At 27.0% G+C, this 20411-nt stretch overlaps 1 protein-coding gene across 5 annotated transcripts in view; it reads right to left on the reverse strand.

Annotated features, from left to right (window-relative positions):
* Nucleotides 1–20411, reverse strand: part of LOC117177697 (serine/threonine-protein phosphatase 2B catalytic subunit 2-like) — a 78287-nt gene that overhangs the window by 25970 nt on the left and 31906 nt on the right. For 3 of the 5 annotated variants that reach the window (XM_033368559.1, XM_033368557.1, XM_033368556.1), the window contains exons 8-10: nucleotides 15507–15633; nucleotides 15194–15274; nucleotides 11736–11768 (exon numbers count right to left, since the gene is read on the reverse strand). In XM_033368559.1, the coding sequence (XP_033224450.1) occupies nucleotides 11736–11768; nucleotides 15194–15274; nucleotides 15507–15633 (241 nt within the window). The remainder of the gene's footprint in view (nucleotides 1–11735; nucleotides 11769–15193; nucleotides 15275–15506; nucleotides 15634–20411) is intronic. The other 2 variants (XM_033368560.1, XM_033368561.1) reach the window with 1 other exon arrangement.

The raw sequence follows: 20411 nt of genomic DNA on the forward strand, positions 1-20411 counted from the left end.
AGAAGAACATTTAGCATTAATTTTTTTTTTAAATTTAAAACTAAGAAAATTAATTTTCAGATCTAAAACGGCCTATAAGAACCTTAGAAAAATTTGTTAAACGTAAAAGAAAAATGGTATTATTTTCTCAACAAAAGAAAACAAATTTAGGGGGTAGCGTATGCAAAATTCAAAAACACACTTTTTTGGACACCCCAACATATACATGTAAAAAAATATCGTTGAGACACTCGCGGCAAACAACAATGAACGTCACTACTATTTTACAACAGATCAAGCTGCTTTCTACCACCTTTTTTTATCATTCATTCCCCAGCCCACATTCTTTCAGTCTTTTATTCATTTTCTCTACTTTTTCACAATTTACATCTATCAACATTCTATAGGATCGCAATGGCCGCTTTTCAATAAAAAATTCTGCTTTGACAATATTTTCACCGAAATAAACATAATATTAAGAAGAATAAATAATAATAAATAAAATATGAAAATTTCTTAAGTCAGTTTGACACACTTCAAATATTTAATTTAAAATCGGTAAATTAAATAGTACAGGTTCCAGAAAATGTGCTACAGTGGATAATTAAACCTACCGTGGATAATCATTACTTAAGATCACAAATAAAATTAAAATAATTATTTATAATTTCGAAATATTAACACTATTAGTGTCTTAGCTTCAAATTCAATTATATTATTTATTTTGCATACATTAGTATTTAAAAAAAATGATTATATACTGTAGGTGGCTTTATCGACTTTAGGCAGGTTACCCCTAGTCATAAAAGATAGTTGAAGGATTTAAAAAAAAAATACATATAAACCCCGTAACACTTGTGTGGCGATAGTTTGTTTTATTTCTTCTCATAAATTATTTATAACTCCTTCTAGTAGACAGAGGCCATTGCAATTCAATGATATCGAGCTAACATCAAATTAACGTAATCGAGTCTAGCACCGAGACCTTCGACTAAAGCGGAGACCCATGAAAAAGCAGCGACAAAACATTTTTATAAAAAGCTGAAACTTATTAAGTATTTCAAAAAATTGGTTCAACAATCGAGATACTACCAATTTAAAAATAATTCTATATTTTCTTCTCAGCTAAATAGAGACTTTTCAATACTTTAACAATTGTAAAGATATATAAAAACAGATTTTGACCTTTGACACGCATTACGGTATCAACTCATTTGCACTCAAAAAACTGCCAATTTTTATTAGTCATGTGTGATTTTCCATTTAATTAGTTGATGTAACTATACCGTTTAAAAAAATAATAATATAGTAAAGTTACATCCATTAACAAAATGACTGAAACTAATAAAATTAACAAGACCATATTTTACTAACAGTCTGGTTGGCCTGTCGCAGTATTTCTTTCAATGTGCAAAAGATCCTTAAGGGTGTTGGATACTGAATATAGAAAACAGTAGTAAATCGTTTTGGGTGACGGTTTTAGATTGATAGAAGAATTAAATAATTTTGAATTTAAATGCTTATATTTGGAAAATAAAAACTAAAATCAATCAATACTTTAAAATTCGTTGCTTGTCAAATTAAAAAATTTGAAGTCTTAAATTGAACAATTTTTGTTTTACTAGATAACAAACACACGCGCGATTTTTTTCCTCACACGATTTTTAAATTAAAAATAATTTATGGAAATTAATTTTTTAACTTCAGAATTAATATCTATATATCATTATTTTACAATACATGTTTAGACAATCAAACCGCTGATTTTTTTTATTAAAGATACCAATTTTTGGCGAAAAGTAATAACTGAACCTATTATTCTTCAAATATTGTAAATATCTATTTTTTTAAATCTAATAATTTTTAAATTAAAAACACCAATAATTTTAGACGAAAAAAACTAACATAACAGAAAATTGTTCAGAATTATAAATTCTGTTCAAAATCTAACAAATTTTACTGAAGAAAACCGATTTCCTCTGAAAAACGGTAATATACACCCTGTAACTGTTCGAAAATTGCAAATCTTGATCGAACCATAATAATTTTTGTTTTAAAATGTCAATTTTTATTTTAAAGCACTAACATAACCTAAAACTGTCGAAAGTTGTAAATCTCCTTAGAAAATTTTATTATTATGATTAAAATACCAATTTCCGACGAAAAACACTAATATAATAAAAAATTGCTAAAAGATTCTGAATCTTGTTCAAATTATAATGATTTTGTTTTTAAAATACCGACTTCCGTTATAAAACGCTAACGTAACCTAAAATTGTTCAACAATGATTAACCTTTTGAAATCTAATTATTTTGGTTTAAAATTTATTTAAAATATCCGATTTTCTTGTTTAAAAGGTTAATATAACCAGGAACAGTTCAAAAATTGCAAATCTTGTTCAATTTATAATTATTTTTGTTTTAAAATACCAATTTTTTGTTCAAAACGCTAGCATAACCTACAATTTTTAAAAGTTGTAAATCTTCATTAAAATATATTTTTTTTAATCTAAAATTTTCAATTCCCCTGATAAACACTAACGTAATCGAAAATTGTTAAAGGATTCTAAATCATCTCTAAATTAGAATTATTTTTTATTTATAAATTTGTAAATCAGAGTTCCTAATTTTTCAATAAAAAATTATTAGATTTTAATAGCTCTCAATTCAAAATTAGTAAACCTCTCAAAATTAATATTCTTCAATTTTAAAAGATTGTATCTTGATTTCGTCTATGTTTCCGTTTTCAATTTTGAACTGTATAATGTTGACAATGGTAATATTTAATTATTTAATTTTGAAGCTTTTAAATTAAACTACTCAAAAATTTAATATACATTTATTCAGTGAATGATATCTCGAAAAATACGTTTTCCACATTTTCAAGTGATCTTTTCAAGAGATTTATGGAGGCAGTGCATGGCGACTTTGAAACTGTTTGGAAAAAGAATGAAGTTTATGATGGTAAAAAAATGTTTTTTTTTCGTAAATATGTAATAAAATTATCTTTATAGAACTTATACTTCTTTTATGCAAAGTCATATAAAGATATTTTATACATTAATTAAGTAATACGTTTTTTCTTACTAAATTAAAAAAAAACCTATAAAAATATTTGAAAATATAAAAAGCATATTTTTACGAGATATATTGCACTAATTAAAATAGTTTACATAAAAAAAAATAAATTCCTAAATAACCAATTTGAATGAAATATATAATTATTTTTAAATTGTTAATGAAAATTATTTACTTTGTTTTATCAAATTAATCTTATATTACATTTTAAATTTAAATTTAACATTAAATTAAACAAAAAACTAACAATTCGATTCTATAACCTGAAAAGTGGATATAAAAAAAACGTTTTAATGAAAGATTTCGACTTTTGTTGCAAAATACTCAGCAAACTGCCCAGTTCTGATAAAAATGACTTTAAAGTTTGGGCTGCCGGTCTTATAGACGAGAAAACATCTTCAAACTGACCTCAATTCTCGTTGCCTACGCTCTTTTCCAATTTGTTTGTCGTACTTTATTGACTAAGATGTTTAAACATTACATTCCAATCAAATATTTCTTTAATAATTGAAAAATAATAATTTTAAATGCTTTTTTCAATAAAAAAACTCGCTTTTTCGTATGATTGTAATTTTTTCTCAAAAAACCTTTTTCATTAATTAATTTAACATGCATAAGCATTTGAATTTTTAAATAGGCGAGTGACAGTGAAAGAAATTGTATTGAAATCATCATTATTCGTTCATACTCTTACTTTAAAATATGTAAACAAATTTTTAAAAAATGATAATATTAATCAAATTTATAGAAAATAAATTATGTTTGGGAAAAAAGTTCGCAATAGCGGGTTTTTTATTGAAAGAAAGCATTTACATTGTTTATTTTTGCACAATTAAAACAAATTTTGAAATAACTTTGAATATTAAACCATTTTACTAAATAAAATGCAAAACAAAAACTTGGAAAAAGTGTGGGCAGCGAGATTCGAGCCGGAAACCTTCAGACTAGAAACCCAATGCGCATCCACCTGAACTACTCCGCCAGTTGGAAGATATATTTCTTTAGTCCCTAAGACCATCGGTGAAAACTTTGAAGTAGTTTTTCTCGAAACTGGCGAAATACTGGATCCTTAAAATTTCACGATATTACTTTGGGGTCATGGCCTCTAATTATAAAAATTATAACTCCAGGACCGCACTAACGATTTCCCATCTTTCCTAAATCGTTCATCCAACGCCCTTAGCACAAGAGGGTCAAAAAGTATGAAAAAATCTCGAAAATTTTGAAAAGATCTCCAAAGAAGGTGTAAATCGGTTCGAGATTCGATCTCGTCTTCTGCTGGAACTTACATTTCAACAGAAATAAACTCACCATACGCGGAGGTACGTGGGGCCGATTTCGGACCGGATGGATGGTCGGGTTACCACCGAACGATGGCGAATAGTTGGATACCGGTGGAGTTCACAGGACGTGAGTAAAGGGACAGAAGTACCAACAATGTAACAAGAGCAGCGTCAAGACAGCCGGATTTTTTTTTTCGATCATAGACGTCGAAAGTTTTTTTTCGAGTTGGGTGATGATCGTGGTAGTATTCGGGTGATGATCGTGATAGTAGTATTGATGATTGTAGTGGTTGGTGGTGATGGTGGTGGTGGCGGTAGCAGTAGTAGTAGTAGTAGTAGTAGTAGCAGCAGCAGTAGTAGTAGGTAGAAGTAGCACAAGTAGTAGTGTGGTAGAAAGAAAACAACACATAGAACAGACGAAAAAACATGTGCACAGCGTAAGTGGCATTCACAAGCGTGTGCGAAACGATATTCGAAATATTTCACTAAATACCATCATAGTTGATTGTTTCAAATAAAAAAATTAAAAAGGAGAAATCGTAAATGTGCAAAGGTAGATTCCTCTGACCGACATTGACCGACATTAACCGACATCGATGGTTCATGTTTCTGTTTAAAGGGTTCGGGTCCAAACTAAAGAAACGGATGATTTTTAATCTCCGGTTTAAAATATTTGAATAATTTCAAACGATTTCTAGATAATTCTAAACAACTAAAAAGATTTGAAAGAATTTAAATAATAATTCTTTGAGTAAACTCGGTGATCTAAGGCCATAATTATAATTCGTTGATGATCACACATTTCTAAAAGCTGATAATTTCAAAAGATCCTTGAAACAATCTTTACGGAAATCCCATATTCCCAAGTGAAGATTATAATTTTGTACTGAAGTTCTATATTCAAAATCAAAATTACATTTATTTCCAAAATTTCCCTGTGAAAACTCAGAATTATCAGTTCCTTTTTATAAAATTTAGAAGTGGAAAGTTCAAAATGCTGGCAAATCTTTATTTTCTAGAAAATAATGTTTAAATATAAGCAAATTACGATTCGGAAGAGCCATTTCTGACTTGCGACAGGGATTGTTTTTGTAAATTACAACTCAAAAAATTATCATTCTTTAAGGAAATTCCTTACATCAAGTCAAAATGACACTTATTTCAAAAAAATTCCCTGTTCCAAGGTAGAATAATATTTTTACAACATTTTCTATTGTAATTAAGAAATACTGTAATTCTCTTTTATTAAATAAAATATTTCAAATTCTGGGTCAATTTTTATTTTCGAGAAAAATAATTTTTAAATTCAAACAAATTCTAATTTGGAACAAGAAACTTTCAAAATCTGACAATTCCTAACTTGGAAACGGGACTGTGTTTGTAAGTCCCCTTTTTATTTTGTATAGATTAAAATTAAAAGTGTTTTCCAAAAATGACCTCTCCATGTCAAAAATTACATGTTCCAAGACAAAATTATAATTATTTGCGGGAATTGTAGAAAATTTGATTTCTTGCTTCTCGTTCATATCGAGAATTTTAATTCTTTTAGAAAATTCCCCATGTGCGGAAATTGATTTTTGCCAGAGTCAAAATCACAATTTTTTAAAACCAAATTCACGGTTAAAAAGTTAAAATTATAATTCTTTATGAAAATTCACTGTCCCAATTGTCAAAATTATATATCATTACTGAAATTCATTGTCTCAAAGACAAAACTATCCTTCGAGAAATAAAAACAAAATCTTTTATTTATTTCCTATCCCAAATCAGAACCACAAAGTTTTAGAAAATTCCGTTTTTCAAAGTAGAAATTATCATTCTTTACTGAAATTCCCTGTCACAGCTCAGAATTATCATTATTTTACAAAATTCTTCATTCTAACTCAGAATTAGAGTCATTAAATTTACGAAACGACTTTTAATGTGCAAATTAGTACATTCGAGAAAGAAATACCGGACACTGAATAAAATTCCCGGTTTTCCAGCATCGAAATTATTCGAATTTTTGAAAATTTGGCACTGACACGAACCCTTTCAGCATGGAAAACCAATATCTATAAAATCTGTTTATCTACTACATCTGCAATCATTTCACATGAATCAACTCGAAGTCTTTTAAAACTCAAAACTTTTCCAGAATTTTCCATTTCTGAGTTCCTCAATTAGAAGATCAAAAGCTGAAAATTGATCTGATGACTTCCATATATCTTGAAGCTTCTAATCAACATCATCAAATAAAACAGATATACAATTTACTAGTATGAACTGAATAAAATTATCAGAAAATAGATGAATTTACTTTTTTCGGTATCATATAACTCATTTTAGAAATCCTATATGAAAAACAATTTTATCTTGAAATATGAGTTTCTTTTCAAGTTGCGAATATTGAGCTGTAGCCTCGCATATCTGATAGCATGTAATCAGGAGATGAAACCACAGACCAGAAAGTATGATATTTATCTAACAAGTGGAAAAATAATCCTTCACATATAATGGCATTTCGTTCAATCTCGAATATCGATTTATCAATTGCGAAATGCGCGTGAGCTATCATTCAGCCCTCTGCGCATTCTGAGGAAAGTCAAAATTCAGACGATCTCTATACTTGTGAGATCTATATACTGAAATCATAAGAATTAAGTTGATTAGTGAATAAATAGAATGCGCTGTCTGCCACGACATAAGCCAATTTCCAAAGAAAAATTAACGACTTTAAGAATTAATTTTTTTTGTTTTGTAATCTCTCAATTAAGTAAAATATCAAGATTATCGCAGCAGCCTGCGCCACATAATTAATTATTTATAGTGCTTTCAAAAATATTCTCAAGTAATAAATACATCAACAAAAACTGCATTTAAGTCAATAAACATGCGCATTTGATTAATATCCTTAACCCGGCGAATTATAAGAATATTTTATTCCTGCTCAAACTTAACATTTACCATTTTTTGTTGAAATTGAAAACAATAGAACTTGCATTTCAGATCCTGAATGCGCACACTACTGATTAAAGAGCAATTTTTCTCAATGCATATATTATTAACTACAGAAAATTTTGTTTCGATGTTCAGACAATCATATATTTTAAAATAAAAAGTATACTATATAACAGATAACTCTAAAGAATAGTAATATCACAACAAATACGATGTAAATAATAAACGGAATATTTTTGCATGACAAATTATCAGTCTGACTTTTTCATTTTTGTCCTTTCCTCGGACAAAACACGAAGCTTTGCTTTAAAAACGTGTGGAATACATAAATAAACATATATTTTTTCATAAATAAAAATATCTTCCGTGTACAATTCTCTAAACTTCAAAAATAGACAGAGAAAAATGATAACCATCTTCTTTTTTGTTTGCGTATGAACTTTATAATCTAGATGCATTTTCAATGCTGTTTCAATGCTGTTTCAATTCTACGGTTTATATTCTGAAATATAACATTACGTAATACAATGTGTATCACAAAATGTTCTCAAGTATTCAAACAAACTTATATTATCTCTAGTTTTACGTTATTTTATGTTAGTTTTTGAAATGGTTTTTTCTAAATAAAATGTGTACTCGATTATTTAAACTGCCTATAAATCTATAAAAGAAAAGCTGCGTTTACAAAAGGTATAAAAATCAATAAAGCTTCCTGCAAAAACTGATTATCAAAATACATTTTCATTGAAATGAAGAACGTCGCCAATTTTCTTTTATAAAAAATATTGTATTTTCAAATTTCTCTATTTCAAATACACTACCGGTCAAAAGTTTGGGTTCACCTCTTTTTTGACAAGTGATTAAGTTCTCTTAATTTTAATTATGTCAAAGCTAAAATTTTGGCTCCTTAAAGGTTTAAATGCTCTCAAAATTTTGTATAAAATGAACCCAGAATGAAGCCTATTTGTCTATTTTTCGAGTAGATATTGCAAAAATGGTCTAAATTTCAATGTTTTCTTAAATTTGTAATAACTTCCGTAATAATTAATATTTTTTAATTTATCTAGGCTCATTTTAAAGCTATTTTTCCACAGTATCGAAACATCTTATTAGTATGAAACAACTTCAAGTTCTTCCTCTGTCATAATATTTTTTTTAGATTTACGGTCATACGCTCTTGTGATACGGTGGAAAAATAAGTTCTCTCAGTATGATAAGAAATTTTTTAAAATTTACAATTATAAGCTGTTTTGACAATGTGGAAAATAGCTTTAAAATGAGCCTAGGTAAATTAAAAAATATTAATTATTACGGAAGTTATTACAAATTTAAGAAAACATTGAAATTTACACCATTTTTGCAATATCTACTCGAAAAATAGACAAATAGGCTTCATCCTGGGTTCATGTTATACAGAATTTTGAGAGCATTTAAACCTTTAAGGAGCCAAAATTTTAGCTTTGACATAATTAAAATTAAGAGGACTTAATCAATTGTCAAAAAAGAGGTGAACCCAAACTTTTGGCCGGTAGCGTAAGTAATAAATATAAAAATAGAATAATTAGAAATTTTTTTTTGCCGGCATCTCATACCTTCGATTTTAAAAAGATGTGAAGAAAATAGTTTTTTTGTTACAATACATTTTCTTTTAAAAGAAAACACGTTCGTCTCGTTAAAACAAACGAAACAGTTATTCTAAAGGAATACATTTTCATAAAAATACACATATTCAAAAAGTGACGTCATCCAGTCATAAATATTATGCTAAGAATGTCACGAGTAATTACGTTTTTTTGTTATAATTTCAGTAAAATCCATTAAATATAAAACGCATTCACTTATGACAAATAGTATAATTTATGTACCTAATCGAAGCTACTTGAAAATAGACATGCATAAATAAAATGATACTATACAAAAAAAATTAATTTATCACAAATTATGATGAGAATATATGTACAAATGATAAATAACAAATATATATAAATTGCATGGAATGATGAGGAAAGTATCGGGAAAAAGGAAAACGGCAAGCTAAAAAGTACAGTACAGATGGAATGCATAAAGTGATAAATATGTGTAGATTGAATCGGAATGTATAAACCTATTTCCTAATGAGAATAACACTTATAAAAGTAGAGGGACACTATAAAATGTCACTGGCCAGTGGATTTCTGTCATATCATGACTTTTTTCATTAAATAATTTTTATCAAAATATTTTTCCCTTACGGTCGTTTTGCTGAATTTATTATTCATAAAACATAATTTAAAATAAAACTGAAAAGTTCTAAATACGCAAAAAAATTATATTTACAATTAGAAGAATCAGTCGTCGGGAGGTTTAAAATTGCCGTAACTTAATTTTTCACATGTTTGAAATAAAGAGAAAAGTCTGAAGTAATCTGAATTTGGATTGTCTGTTAAATTTTACCGTTTTGTTTATTCATTTGTATTAAAATAATTCTGTATGTAAGCTCATGCAAGTAATGTTAACTTACGTAAATATCTGAAGTAAACCTCACAACAATGTTAGTCAAAATATCAAGTTAGTTTTGATATTCGAAAAACCAACGCGTTTTAAACGAAAATATTTAGATACCTTTGAATCTACATACTACTGCCTATTACTTAATTAGTTATTTTTTTAATTAATAAAAAAGGTTAGTCATGCTAATTAACTTATAAACTTCTAGATTTCTAATATCAACATTGAGAATCAGCAGTCTGTGACCATTTAAATTTTTCTAAATTGAAACCTTCTAAGCTACACCACTTATAATTAAAATTATTCAAAAAGGAGTGTCCAAATTGACGAATCTAATCCGAAAGAATTCTAACCTTGATATGTGAACGATTTAAATTTGGACGAAACAATTTTTTATTTTTTACATTGTCTCTATTTCAAGTCTTAGTAATTTAAAATGTTTCGAAATTTGCATTTAAAATAGTTCAACTTTCATCGTTCTGAAATAATAAAAATATTAATGGGAAAATTCCTGAATAATAAAATTCCCGAACAGCTTATATTACCGAATTTCAAAATTCCCGGCAAAGAATTGCAAAATTATAATGTGCCCAAACTAGAAAATTTACGAATTTAAACAATTATTTGTTTCTATATATTATTTATTTATTAAAAACACAATAATGAAATAATTTTATTAAAAAACAAAAAAACATTTTCAATGTTTAAATTTCCTAAAATATTATTTCAATTTAAAATAACAATAATTGAAAAAAAATTTTAACCAGAAATATATATTTGTTAAATTATTGTTATTTTGTTATATTGGTATATGTTATTTATATTATAAACTATTCAAAATTTTCTCATTCGGGATTTTTCAGTCCCAATGTGGTCACAAATTACAAAATTTGAATTTATTCAAACTTTGAGAATTAAACCACTTTCCAATTAATCTTTGAAATTAAACAATTTGAAATTAAAAGTTCATCAAAACTAAAATTTCAATAAAAATGAAAGAAATTCCTGGTTAGCAAATAAATTATCTATCATTTCCCGGTTTTTTCAGGTCAACAAAAATTCTCGGTTTCCCGGTGGTGATTATCCTGTACATTTTTTTCGAAGATACCCGAAACTGAAAGAGATTATATTTCGTATTGGCAAAATAAATCTATTTTTTGAATCCAAATTTTAATCCTCATTTAAAACCGTTGTTTTTATGAAATTTCGCATATCTCTGAAGTTTGGAAAATATACGTTTAAAAAATTTGTCTCCTAAAAGAGGTAAAAATATCAAAACCGATGTTATAGAACTATATAGAGGACGCGTGCGTTATTTGAATGTGTGTGAGTTTCGGCATGTAATCGCGAGAGCAGTGTAATATGCAAGTGGAAACAATTAAAAAATTATAGGCGGCAGTGTAAAATAAAACGAAAGATTAATTTTCTCGACTGACGATTAATATTCTATTCAAGATGAAACTGTTACTGCGCACGCGTTAGAAAAAAAGCTGTTTTAGATTGCGTAGAACGTTCCTGTCGCAGTCGCACTACTGGAGCTACACTAGATATATTTTAAAATTTATATTTTCCCTTTTCCATTAAATATGTATATAAAAACATATTAAAAATAGAAACGAAATTTTGCTTGTGGCTACAAGAAAGAAGACTTGGAATACTATAAAAACTGTTGCCAAATTATTATAGGTCAGATTACGGGGGCATATTTTTGTCAGAGATATTCTCAAAAATGCTTGTTTGATGTCCTGATGTTACAAATTGAACTTTGAGAACTGGAAATAGAAGTCTAATAGAAAAACTTGAATTTTGCACTCATAAATGAAGAAAATTGAAAATTGGGGAACTTTATTCCTCCAGGAGAACGAGATTCAGCGACATTGAACGTGACAATGCTGGTCACGATTGTGGTTAAAATAAAATATTTTCTGCGCTTTTCCTTGCGTCAAGTAAGTCTTCAGGCGGACTTACCATTCTTTTTTTGGACAACGACTTTGGCTGCGACTTAACGTAGTTGCATTTGCCGAACAACGGAGTTTTGAGTGGTAGTAGAGGTAGTGGTAGAAGTAGTAGTAGTAGTGGTAGTAGTAGCAGTAGTAGTAGTAGTAGTAGTAGTAGAAGTAGTAGAGGTAGTAGCATAGTGTCGTGCCAAGATAGGAGGATTCCAAGACCAGTGTGATTGATATAAATATAATACAAAAGGAGTACGATAAAAGACAGTCAGTGCATTTTTAGTTTTTGAGAAAATAAGAATCAAGTTGACAAATTTGTGAGGAAATCATAAAGCGTAGTCAAAAATAGAAACAATCGTGTTTTCAGTCAGGGTGGCCGAAAAACTTTATTTTACTAATTTCCTGACTTTTCCCGATTAATTTTTCATTTTCCCTGACCATTAATTCTTAAGCACCAAAATTCTAAACTAGTAACATTTTTAGTATAAAATCTTTAATAAATGGAATTTGATTTGGTGAAATTGATAAGAATTTCAGGTATATTTGAAAGAAATCCAACTGAATTGAAAACAATTCAAAAATATGAAAAATCTATTTAATTCAGTAAACTTGAAAGGAGTTTAGAAAAATTCATAAAAATTTAAAAAAATGAAATGCGTAAGAATTCCAGGATAGTTTAAAATACTTTGAGATCAATTACACAATTCCGGTGAATGATAAATAAATTCAAATTGCAAAAAATATTTGCGATTATCTTTTAATCTTTGAAAACCTTAGAAATACCTCACTTCTTGTGAATAAATTCTTTGAAATCCATTAAAATATTGTAAAATCCCGCGACATTCTAGAAAATCTGATATTTCCTGAAATTCTGAAAAATTTATTTAAAGACCTTGAGGGTGCTTGAGATCTTTCAAAGTCCCTTAAAATCATTAAAATCCTCAGAAATCTTCTAAAATACCTTAAAATCTTCTAAAATACCCTAACATATTTCAAACCCTTTCAAACCCCTTTAAATTATAAAATTCAATGAAAAACTCCTTGAAATCTTTTGAAATTCTCGCGAATATTTAAAATGCTTTGATATCTTTTGTAGTCCCTTGACATTTTTAAAAGCTCTTTCTTGAAAATTCTTTAAAAAGAATCTAAGATATTTCAAATCCCTTAAATTTTTTTTAGTTATTGGGAATTCCTATGAAATTTTTTTTAAATACTCTCAAAATCTGAAGAATTCTTTGAAATACTTCAAAAAATCATAAAATTATTTTAAATGACTGAAATCCTACAAAATTCCTCAATCCTAGTTGATACGTTCTTTGAAATCTATTAAAATGTTATAAAATCCCGTGAAATTTCATGAAATCTGAAATTTCCTGGATTTTAGAAAATTTATTAAAATACCTGAAGAGCTTCTAAAAACCCTTAAAATCATTGAAATCTTCAGAAATCTGATTTAATCCCTTTGAATCTTTAAAAATATTCTAAAACCTGATAGATCCTGTCAAGTCTGTTCATATCATCCGAAATGCTAGACAATTTAAATAATTGAAATCCTTGGAAATTTCTTGAAAATTTGTAAATCACTTGAAAATTCCTGGTAATTTTTGTAAATATTCTGAAACGAATTCCTTGCATGTTTTAAAATAAACTAAAACCCCTAAAATCCCTTATAAAACCATCAAATTATTGAAATAAATTCAAAAATTCTTCGGAATTTTTTAGAATATCCTAAACAATGTGAAATCTTTAAAAATCTCTTGAAACTTTCTAAAGTCCTTGAAAATCCCTCGGAATTGTTCAAAATACTCTTACGTCTTTAAAAATCCATTGGAATCCCTTTAAATTAATGAAATTTATTTAGAAGTCCTTGGAATCTTATCAAATACCCAAAAATATAAAAAAAATTGCCAAAAATCTGGTGAATTCTTTGAAATCCCTTCAAATTATTGAAACCTGTTAAAATTTTCAAGAAATATTTTAAACGATCCTAAAATATTTAAAAAGAATTTTAAAAAATAAATCAGAAATGGGTATAGACCTTAATTTAATAGTCGTGATCTTTTCATTTTAAAAAGTGACTAGTCTCAATTTTGGATTAATGTACGACTCAAAATGATCCGATCTTTTTTCTGTCTGTTTGAACTACATTTTTTCCATGTACCTGAAAAAAAGTAATTTGAGGAAAAAAGTGACTAAAAGATACTGTGTTGGAGTCCTGTCCTTTGTCAACAATACTTAAAATGCTTCTTACACAAATTCCCCGACTTTTACCACTTTTTTCTTGAAAGTTCTTGAATTTTCCTGACTTTTCCTCAAATTCCAGGTGTTCCATGACCTGCGGCCACCCTCCTGTCAATGATGACCTAGCCCCCGAATTATGTATGAAGTCTAACCTAGTTAGTTGTCACTACCGTAAATGAACATTTTCTAAAATATGTTCGTGTTCCAAAGATTTAGCAGATAAAATTTAAAAACCTCACTCTTCCAAAAATATTGTAATCCTCCAAATGTCTTTCTCAAACATATTAATTTATCGGTACATAGTGCACATGCACGTTTCAAAGTAACTAAGACCCTGTAATCATTAAGTTGATTTAAATACTTTTAAAAAGGTCCAAAGTTAGAGCCGTGAATCAGGAATGAAAATTCCAAAGTTGAAATGTACAAGAATAAAAGAAGAGTGCAAGAGGTGAAGGAACTTCATTCAGACGAGAATTGATCATGGACGTATAATTTGGAGGTGTGTGTATGGATGTTTGTTAGTGAAATGGACGTAAAACTATAATTAACGTTAGATGAATGAAAAAAAAAAAAATTGTAATACATCAACACTATCTTATGCAGAAACGTAACTATAGTTTTCAGTGCAAATATTGAGACATTGCAGCTAGCTAGTTGAATAATTTTTCAATAGCGGTATGAAAAGCGAACCTGTAGTTACGTGACTGTATGCAAATAACTAAAATGATTTATACTAATTGAAGCGTTTAATATTACAAGATGAATAGTAAATTCGATTAATGCTTTCTTACCATCTGTCCGAGTAGCAATGTTTAAGAGATAAAGAAAGATTAAAAAAAGGTGTAATTGTATGTCTAAAAATTATTCAAGGCACCATCTGTCATTTTTGTAATCAATAATTCAATGGTTTTGAGTAAGGAATTGAATTTTAAGGAATATTTGAATATTCTTGCATAATTTATTACTTTTTTTAGTGAAACGTTTATATCTTGTTCTATTTTATAGTTATTTAAATTCTATTGATATCTTATACCTTGGTATCTCCTGTTACCTGATTTGGTAATTTCAACTAATTTTAAAAAATATTTGTATTCCAAAGTAATTGTCAAATTAGTAGAACCTTGACTATTTTTGCATTTCTGAGTCATTCAAAAAAAAACTGTCATTCATTGGTTCTTCTTTTAAAGTTAAATATATTTAAGAATAATGTAAAAGCTAAATGAAAACGGATATTACCTTCTTCGAGTCCCTCATCTCCGTCGCTCATGAGCTCGTCATCCGAACAAATGTTTAAAACGTTTACCAACATTTCTGTGACTGTAATTTACAAGAATTATACGATTAGAGGTATTAGGAAGAGTCCGTTTTTCCCAATTCTCAAGACAATTTAAAGCCTTGTTGTTTAAATGCAAGAACAGAGGTAAATGACTTTAGGATTTGGAAAATATAGACCTGGAGTTTTCAGTTAATTAATATGCGGAATTAGTGGAAGAAATTTTAAACTGCATTTTTAAGTAAGAATGATTAATGATTTCCGAAGCGTTAATACCTTTTTCGCCAACGAATGGTAAAGACCACGTAAAAACATCCATAAAGTTGGGTAACCAATATGGATGTGGTGAACAGTTGAACTGCCTGATGTTCATCACGTTGTTTTCGTACTTGAGCACAGCCGCCTTAAGAATCAAAAATAATATTAATAATTGAACACCAAATTGAAAATTAAGTTATTCAGAGAAGCCATTGAAAATATTATAAAAAAAAAACAGGGTGGCCGCAAAACTTAATTTTCAAAATTCCCTGACTTTTTCCTGATCTTGCCCTCGCTAATTTTTCATTGTTCAGACATTTAATATTTTAAGACAAAAATTCTAATCTTGTAACATTTTCAATGCAGAATCTTTTATAAATGTAGCAAAACAATTTTCAATCTAAATATTGAAGTTTTCAGTTTATTATTCTCAGGAATACCACAACTTAATTAACTTGAAAAAAGTGAGTAATTTCTAACCCAAAAATTCAGTAATGCGTATTAATAATATAACTAATTTTTCCGAACTTAATAAGATTCAAAAGAATTCAATCAAATTTATCAGAATTCCAGGTAAATTTGAATGCGTTCGGGATAAATTCATAAGACTTCAAAACAATTCAAGCAAAATTTAAATGAATTTGAGAAAATAAAAAAAAATTCCCTTGATTTCAGTGAAATTGGAGTGAATTTTATGGAATCTAAGCGAAATAAGAAAATTTTGACGAAGATCATTAAAATTCAAGCAAAGTGAAAACATTAAAAAACATGAAAAAATTATTCAGGCTGAATTAACTAAAATTTTTAAAATCGATTGAATTGGGTAGCATTGAGTAAATATCGTAGAATTCATCTGAATGAAAAAAATCAAGAGAATTCAAAGAATTCAAAAGCATTCATAATTAATTCACATGAACTACATATCTTCCGCAATTATTTAAAAATCTCATGAAAAATGTTTAAAATCGCTCAATATCATTACAATTCTTGGAAATCCTTTGATTTTTAAAAATCTTTTCAAAATGTCTTGGAATAGTTTAAAATACCCTAAAAGTTTTTTATTTGTTTGAAATACCTTCAAATTATTGAAATCTGTTGAAATTTTGCAGAATCTTCAAAAATAGCATAAACCCTTTAAAATTTTGAAAAACCTTTGGTATTACCTTGAAATATTTTTAAATGTTTGAAATCCTACGAAATCCCTCACTTGTTTTGAATAAATTCTTTAAATCCATGAAAAAATTACAAAATCCAATGAAATTACATGAAATATGCTGATATTTCCTGATATCCTGAAAAATGTATTAAAATTCGTTGATAACCTTTCCAATCCCTTAAAATCATTACAATTCTTGAAAATCCCCTGAAATTTGGTTAATATCTCTAAATTGACCTGGTATCTTTTAAAGTAACCTACGGATTTTCAATTTCTTTGAAATTCCTGAAAATTACTGAAATTCCTGATATCCTGAAAAATTTATTAAAATTCTTTGAGAACCTTTAACATTCCTTGAAATCATTGAAATCCTTGGAGATCGTATACAATATCTCCGAATGTTTTTAAATAACCTAAAATATTTTTAATTCTTTGAAATCTTTAGAAATCCCCTGAAACTATTTTCAGCTTTTGAAAATTCCTTGGAAATATTTTAAATACTCGAAAATCGTTATTAGATTATTGAAATCCTAAAAAAAATTATGGAATCTTTTAAAATACCATAAAATATTTGAAATATTTTGAAATCCCTTGAAACTTTTTAAAGCTCTTGAAAAATATATTGTATTTTCAACCAAATATTAACATCTTCATAACAAAAAGACGAATTTTTAATAAAACAGTCACTTGCAATCAAATAGTCGAATTTGCATACAAAAAAGATTAAAATTCAATCGAATATTTGAATTTTCAAGCCAAAAAGACAAATATTTTATAAGACAGTTGAATCTTTATCAAAAAATTTCCTTTACAGCCAAGAAAGGTGACTTTTCACCAATATAGATGAATTGAAAAAGAAAGATGACTTTTCAACAATATGATGGAATTGTCAACCAATAAGTTAAACTTTCAACAAGCAAGATTAATTTACTACCCATAAAGACGAGTATTCAACAAAACACATGAATTTTCTACCGAATATTTGAATTTTTAACTTATACAATATATAGGAAAACGTTAAAAAAAATGGAATAGTTAAATTTTCAGATAAAAACTCGGATTAAAAAAAAGTTGACGAAAAAAGAAGGGATTTTCAACAAAATTGTTCAATTTTCAACTACAAAGTTGAAACTTCAACCAAGAAGATTAATTTTCTATCAAAAAATACGAATTTCCAACTTATTCTATATACAGGAAAAAGTTCTAACCAAACCTAGAAGAGTTACATTCTCAGATTAAAAACAAAACATAATTTTTAAACAAAAAATTGATTTTTAATAAAGTTTTCAAAATTTTCAACCAAAAAGATGAAATTTCTACCAATAACATTAATAATCTACAAAAAAAACGGATTTCCAAGATCTGCAAAAAAGTTGAATTTTCAACCCCAAAATATTATTTTTCAATCGAGAATTTCAAAGAATCAAAGAATTTTAAACAAATAGTTTAATTCTCTACCAAATCGTTAAATTTTCAGGCCAAAAAGATGCATTTGCTCATAAAACAGTCGAATCTTTGACATAAAATTTCAGTTACAACAAATAGTTCAATTTTTCACTATAATTATGAATCCTTAATGAAAAAAATCAATATTTTCGAAAAGAAGTTCAACTTTGATTATATTTCTACCAAGAAAGACGAGTTTTCAAAAGCATAAATGAATTTTCAGCCAAAAAGTGACTTTCAATTAAAAATGATTAATTTTTAAGCAAATAGTCAAATTTTTTACTAAAAACTAAAAAAAAAAAAAACTAAAAATAAATTTTCAACCAAATAATATAATTTTTGAACGAGATGAATTCTGAATCAAAAATATAATAGTAGTCTTTTCAATACAAAAAATGAACTTTCACTCAAAAATATAATCCAGCGATTCTTAGGAACAAAATTCATGGTCTTTTCCAAGTTCTCCAGGTCAAGAAATCAAGTTTTTCCAGGTCTCCTTTTTTTTACATGAAATAATCAATTAACTGTTTGCTATAAAAGTAAAAGATGATACATTTCATTTTTTATTGGCCAACAATTCCCAAAGAAAGCAAAATCATAAATAAACTGATTTTTTGCTAATACAAGTCGTCTATGTGAAATGTTTCGGAATATTTTTTATTCTTTTTAAAGTTTTTGAATTCCTGACAAATTTGGAAATCTACATGAAAATATTTTAAATCTTTAAACTGTGGTGTACTGTACCCTTTTTTAAATCTTTGAAATTCATACATTCTTTCTGAAAAATATCGTATTCATTTGAAATCTTTGTGAAATCTTTTGTGTTCGTTTGAAATCATTGAAATATTTTGGAATCTTCTCAAAATAAACTTAAAATTGTTTAAAATCTTTGAAATAATTTGAAATCCTTATGAATTCTTTGAAATATTATTGATACCTTTCTGAAATCTTTTGTATACATTTAAAATCATTAAAATATTTCAAATATTTTTGAAATCTTGTGTGTTCCTTTGAAATCATTAAAATCTTTTAAAATCTTCTCAAAGAAACCTTTTGAAATTGTTTAAAATCTTCGAAATCATTTGAAATCCTTATGAATTCTTTCAAATATTATTGAAACCTTTCTGAAATGTTTTTTATACACTTAAAATCATTAAAATATTTGAAATCTTTCAGAAATATTTTGTGTTACTTTGAAATCATTAAAATCTTTTGAAAACTTCTTAAAATAAACCTTTTGAAATGGTTTAAAATCTTCGAAATCATTTGAAATCCTTATGAATTCTTTTAAATATTATTGAAACCATTAAAATATTTGAAATCTTTCAGAAATATTTTGTGTTATTTTGAAATCATTAAAATCTTTTGGAAACTTCTCAAAATAAACCTTTTGAAATGGTTTAAAATCTTCGAAATCATTTGAAATCCTTATGAATTCTTTGAAATATTATGGAAACCTTTCTGAAATGTTTTGTATACACTTAAAATCATTAAAATATTTGAAATCTTTCAGAAATCTTTAAAATATTTTCGAAATCTTTTGTGTTACTTTGAAATCAATAAATCTTTTGAAATCTTCTTAAAATAAACCTTTTGAAATTGTTTAGCATCTTTGAAATCATTTGAAATCCTTACGAATTCTTTGAAATATTATGGAAACCTTTCTGAAATGTTTTGTATACACTTAAAATCATTAAAATATTTGAAATCTTTCAGAAATCTTTAAAATATTTTCGAAATCTTTTGTGTTACTTTGAAATCAATAAATCTTTTGAAATTGTTTTAAATCTTTGAAATAATTTGAAATCCTTATGAATTCTTTGAAATATTATTGATAGCTTTCTGAAATCTTTTGTATACAATTCAAATCATTAAAATATTTGAAATATTTTTGTAATCTTTTGTGTTCCTTTGAAATCATTAAAATCTTTTAAAATCTTCTCAAAATAAACCTTTTGAAATTGTTCGAAATCATTTGAAATCCTTATGAATTCTTTGAAATATTATTGACACCTTTCTAAAATGTTTTGTATACACTTGAAATCATTAAAATATTTGAAATCTTTCAGAAATCTTTGAAATATTTTTGAAATCTTTTGTGTTCCTTTGAAATCATCAAAATCTTTTGAAATCTTCTTAAAATAAATCTTTTGAAATTGTTTTAAATCTTTGAAATCATTTGAAATCCTTATGAATTATTTGAAATATTATTGAAACCTTTCTAAAAGGTTTTTTATATACTTGAAATCATTAAAATGTTCGAAATCTTTCAGAAATATTTTGTGTTACTTTGAAATCATTAAAATCTTTTGAAAACTTCT

Source organism: Belonocnema kinseyi, chromosome 8 (genome assembly GCF_010883055.1).
Source record: "Belonocnema kinseyi isolate 2016_QV_RU_SX_M_011 chromosome 8, B_treatae_v1, whole genome shotgun sequence".
Classification (NCBI taxonomy): Eukaryota; Metazoa; Arthropoda; class Insecta; order Hymenoptera; family Cynipidae; genus Belonocnema; species Belonocnema kinseyi.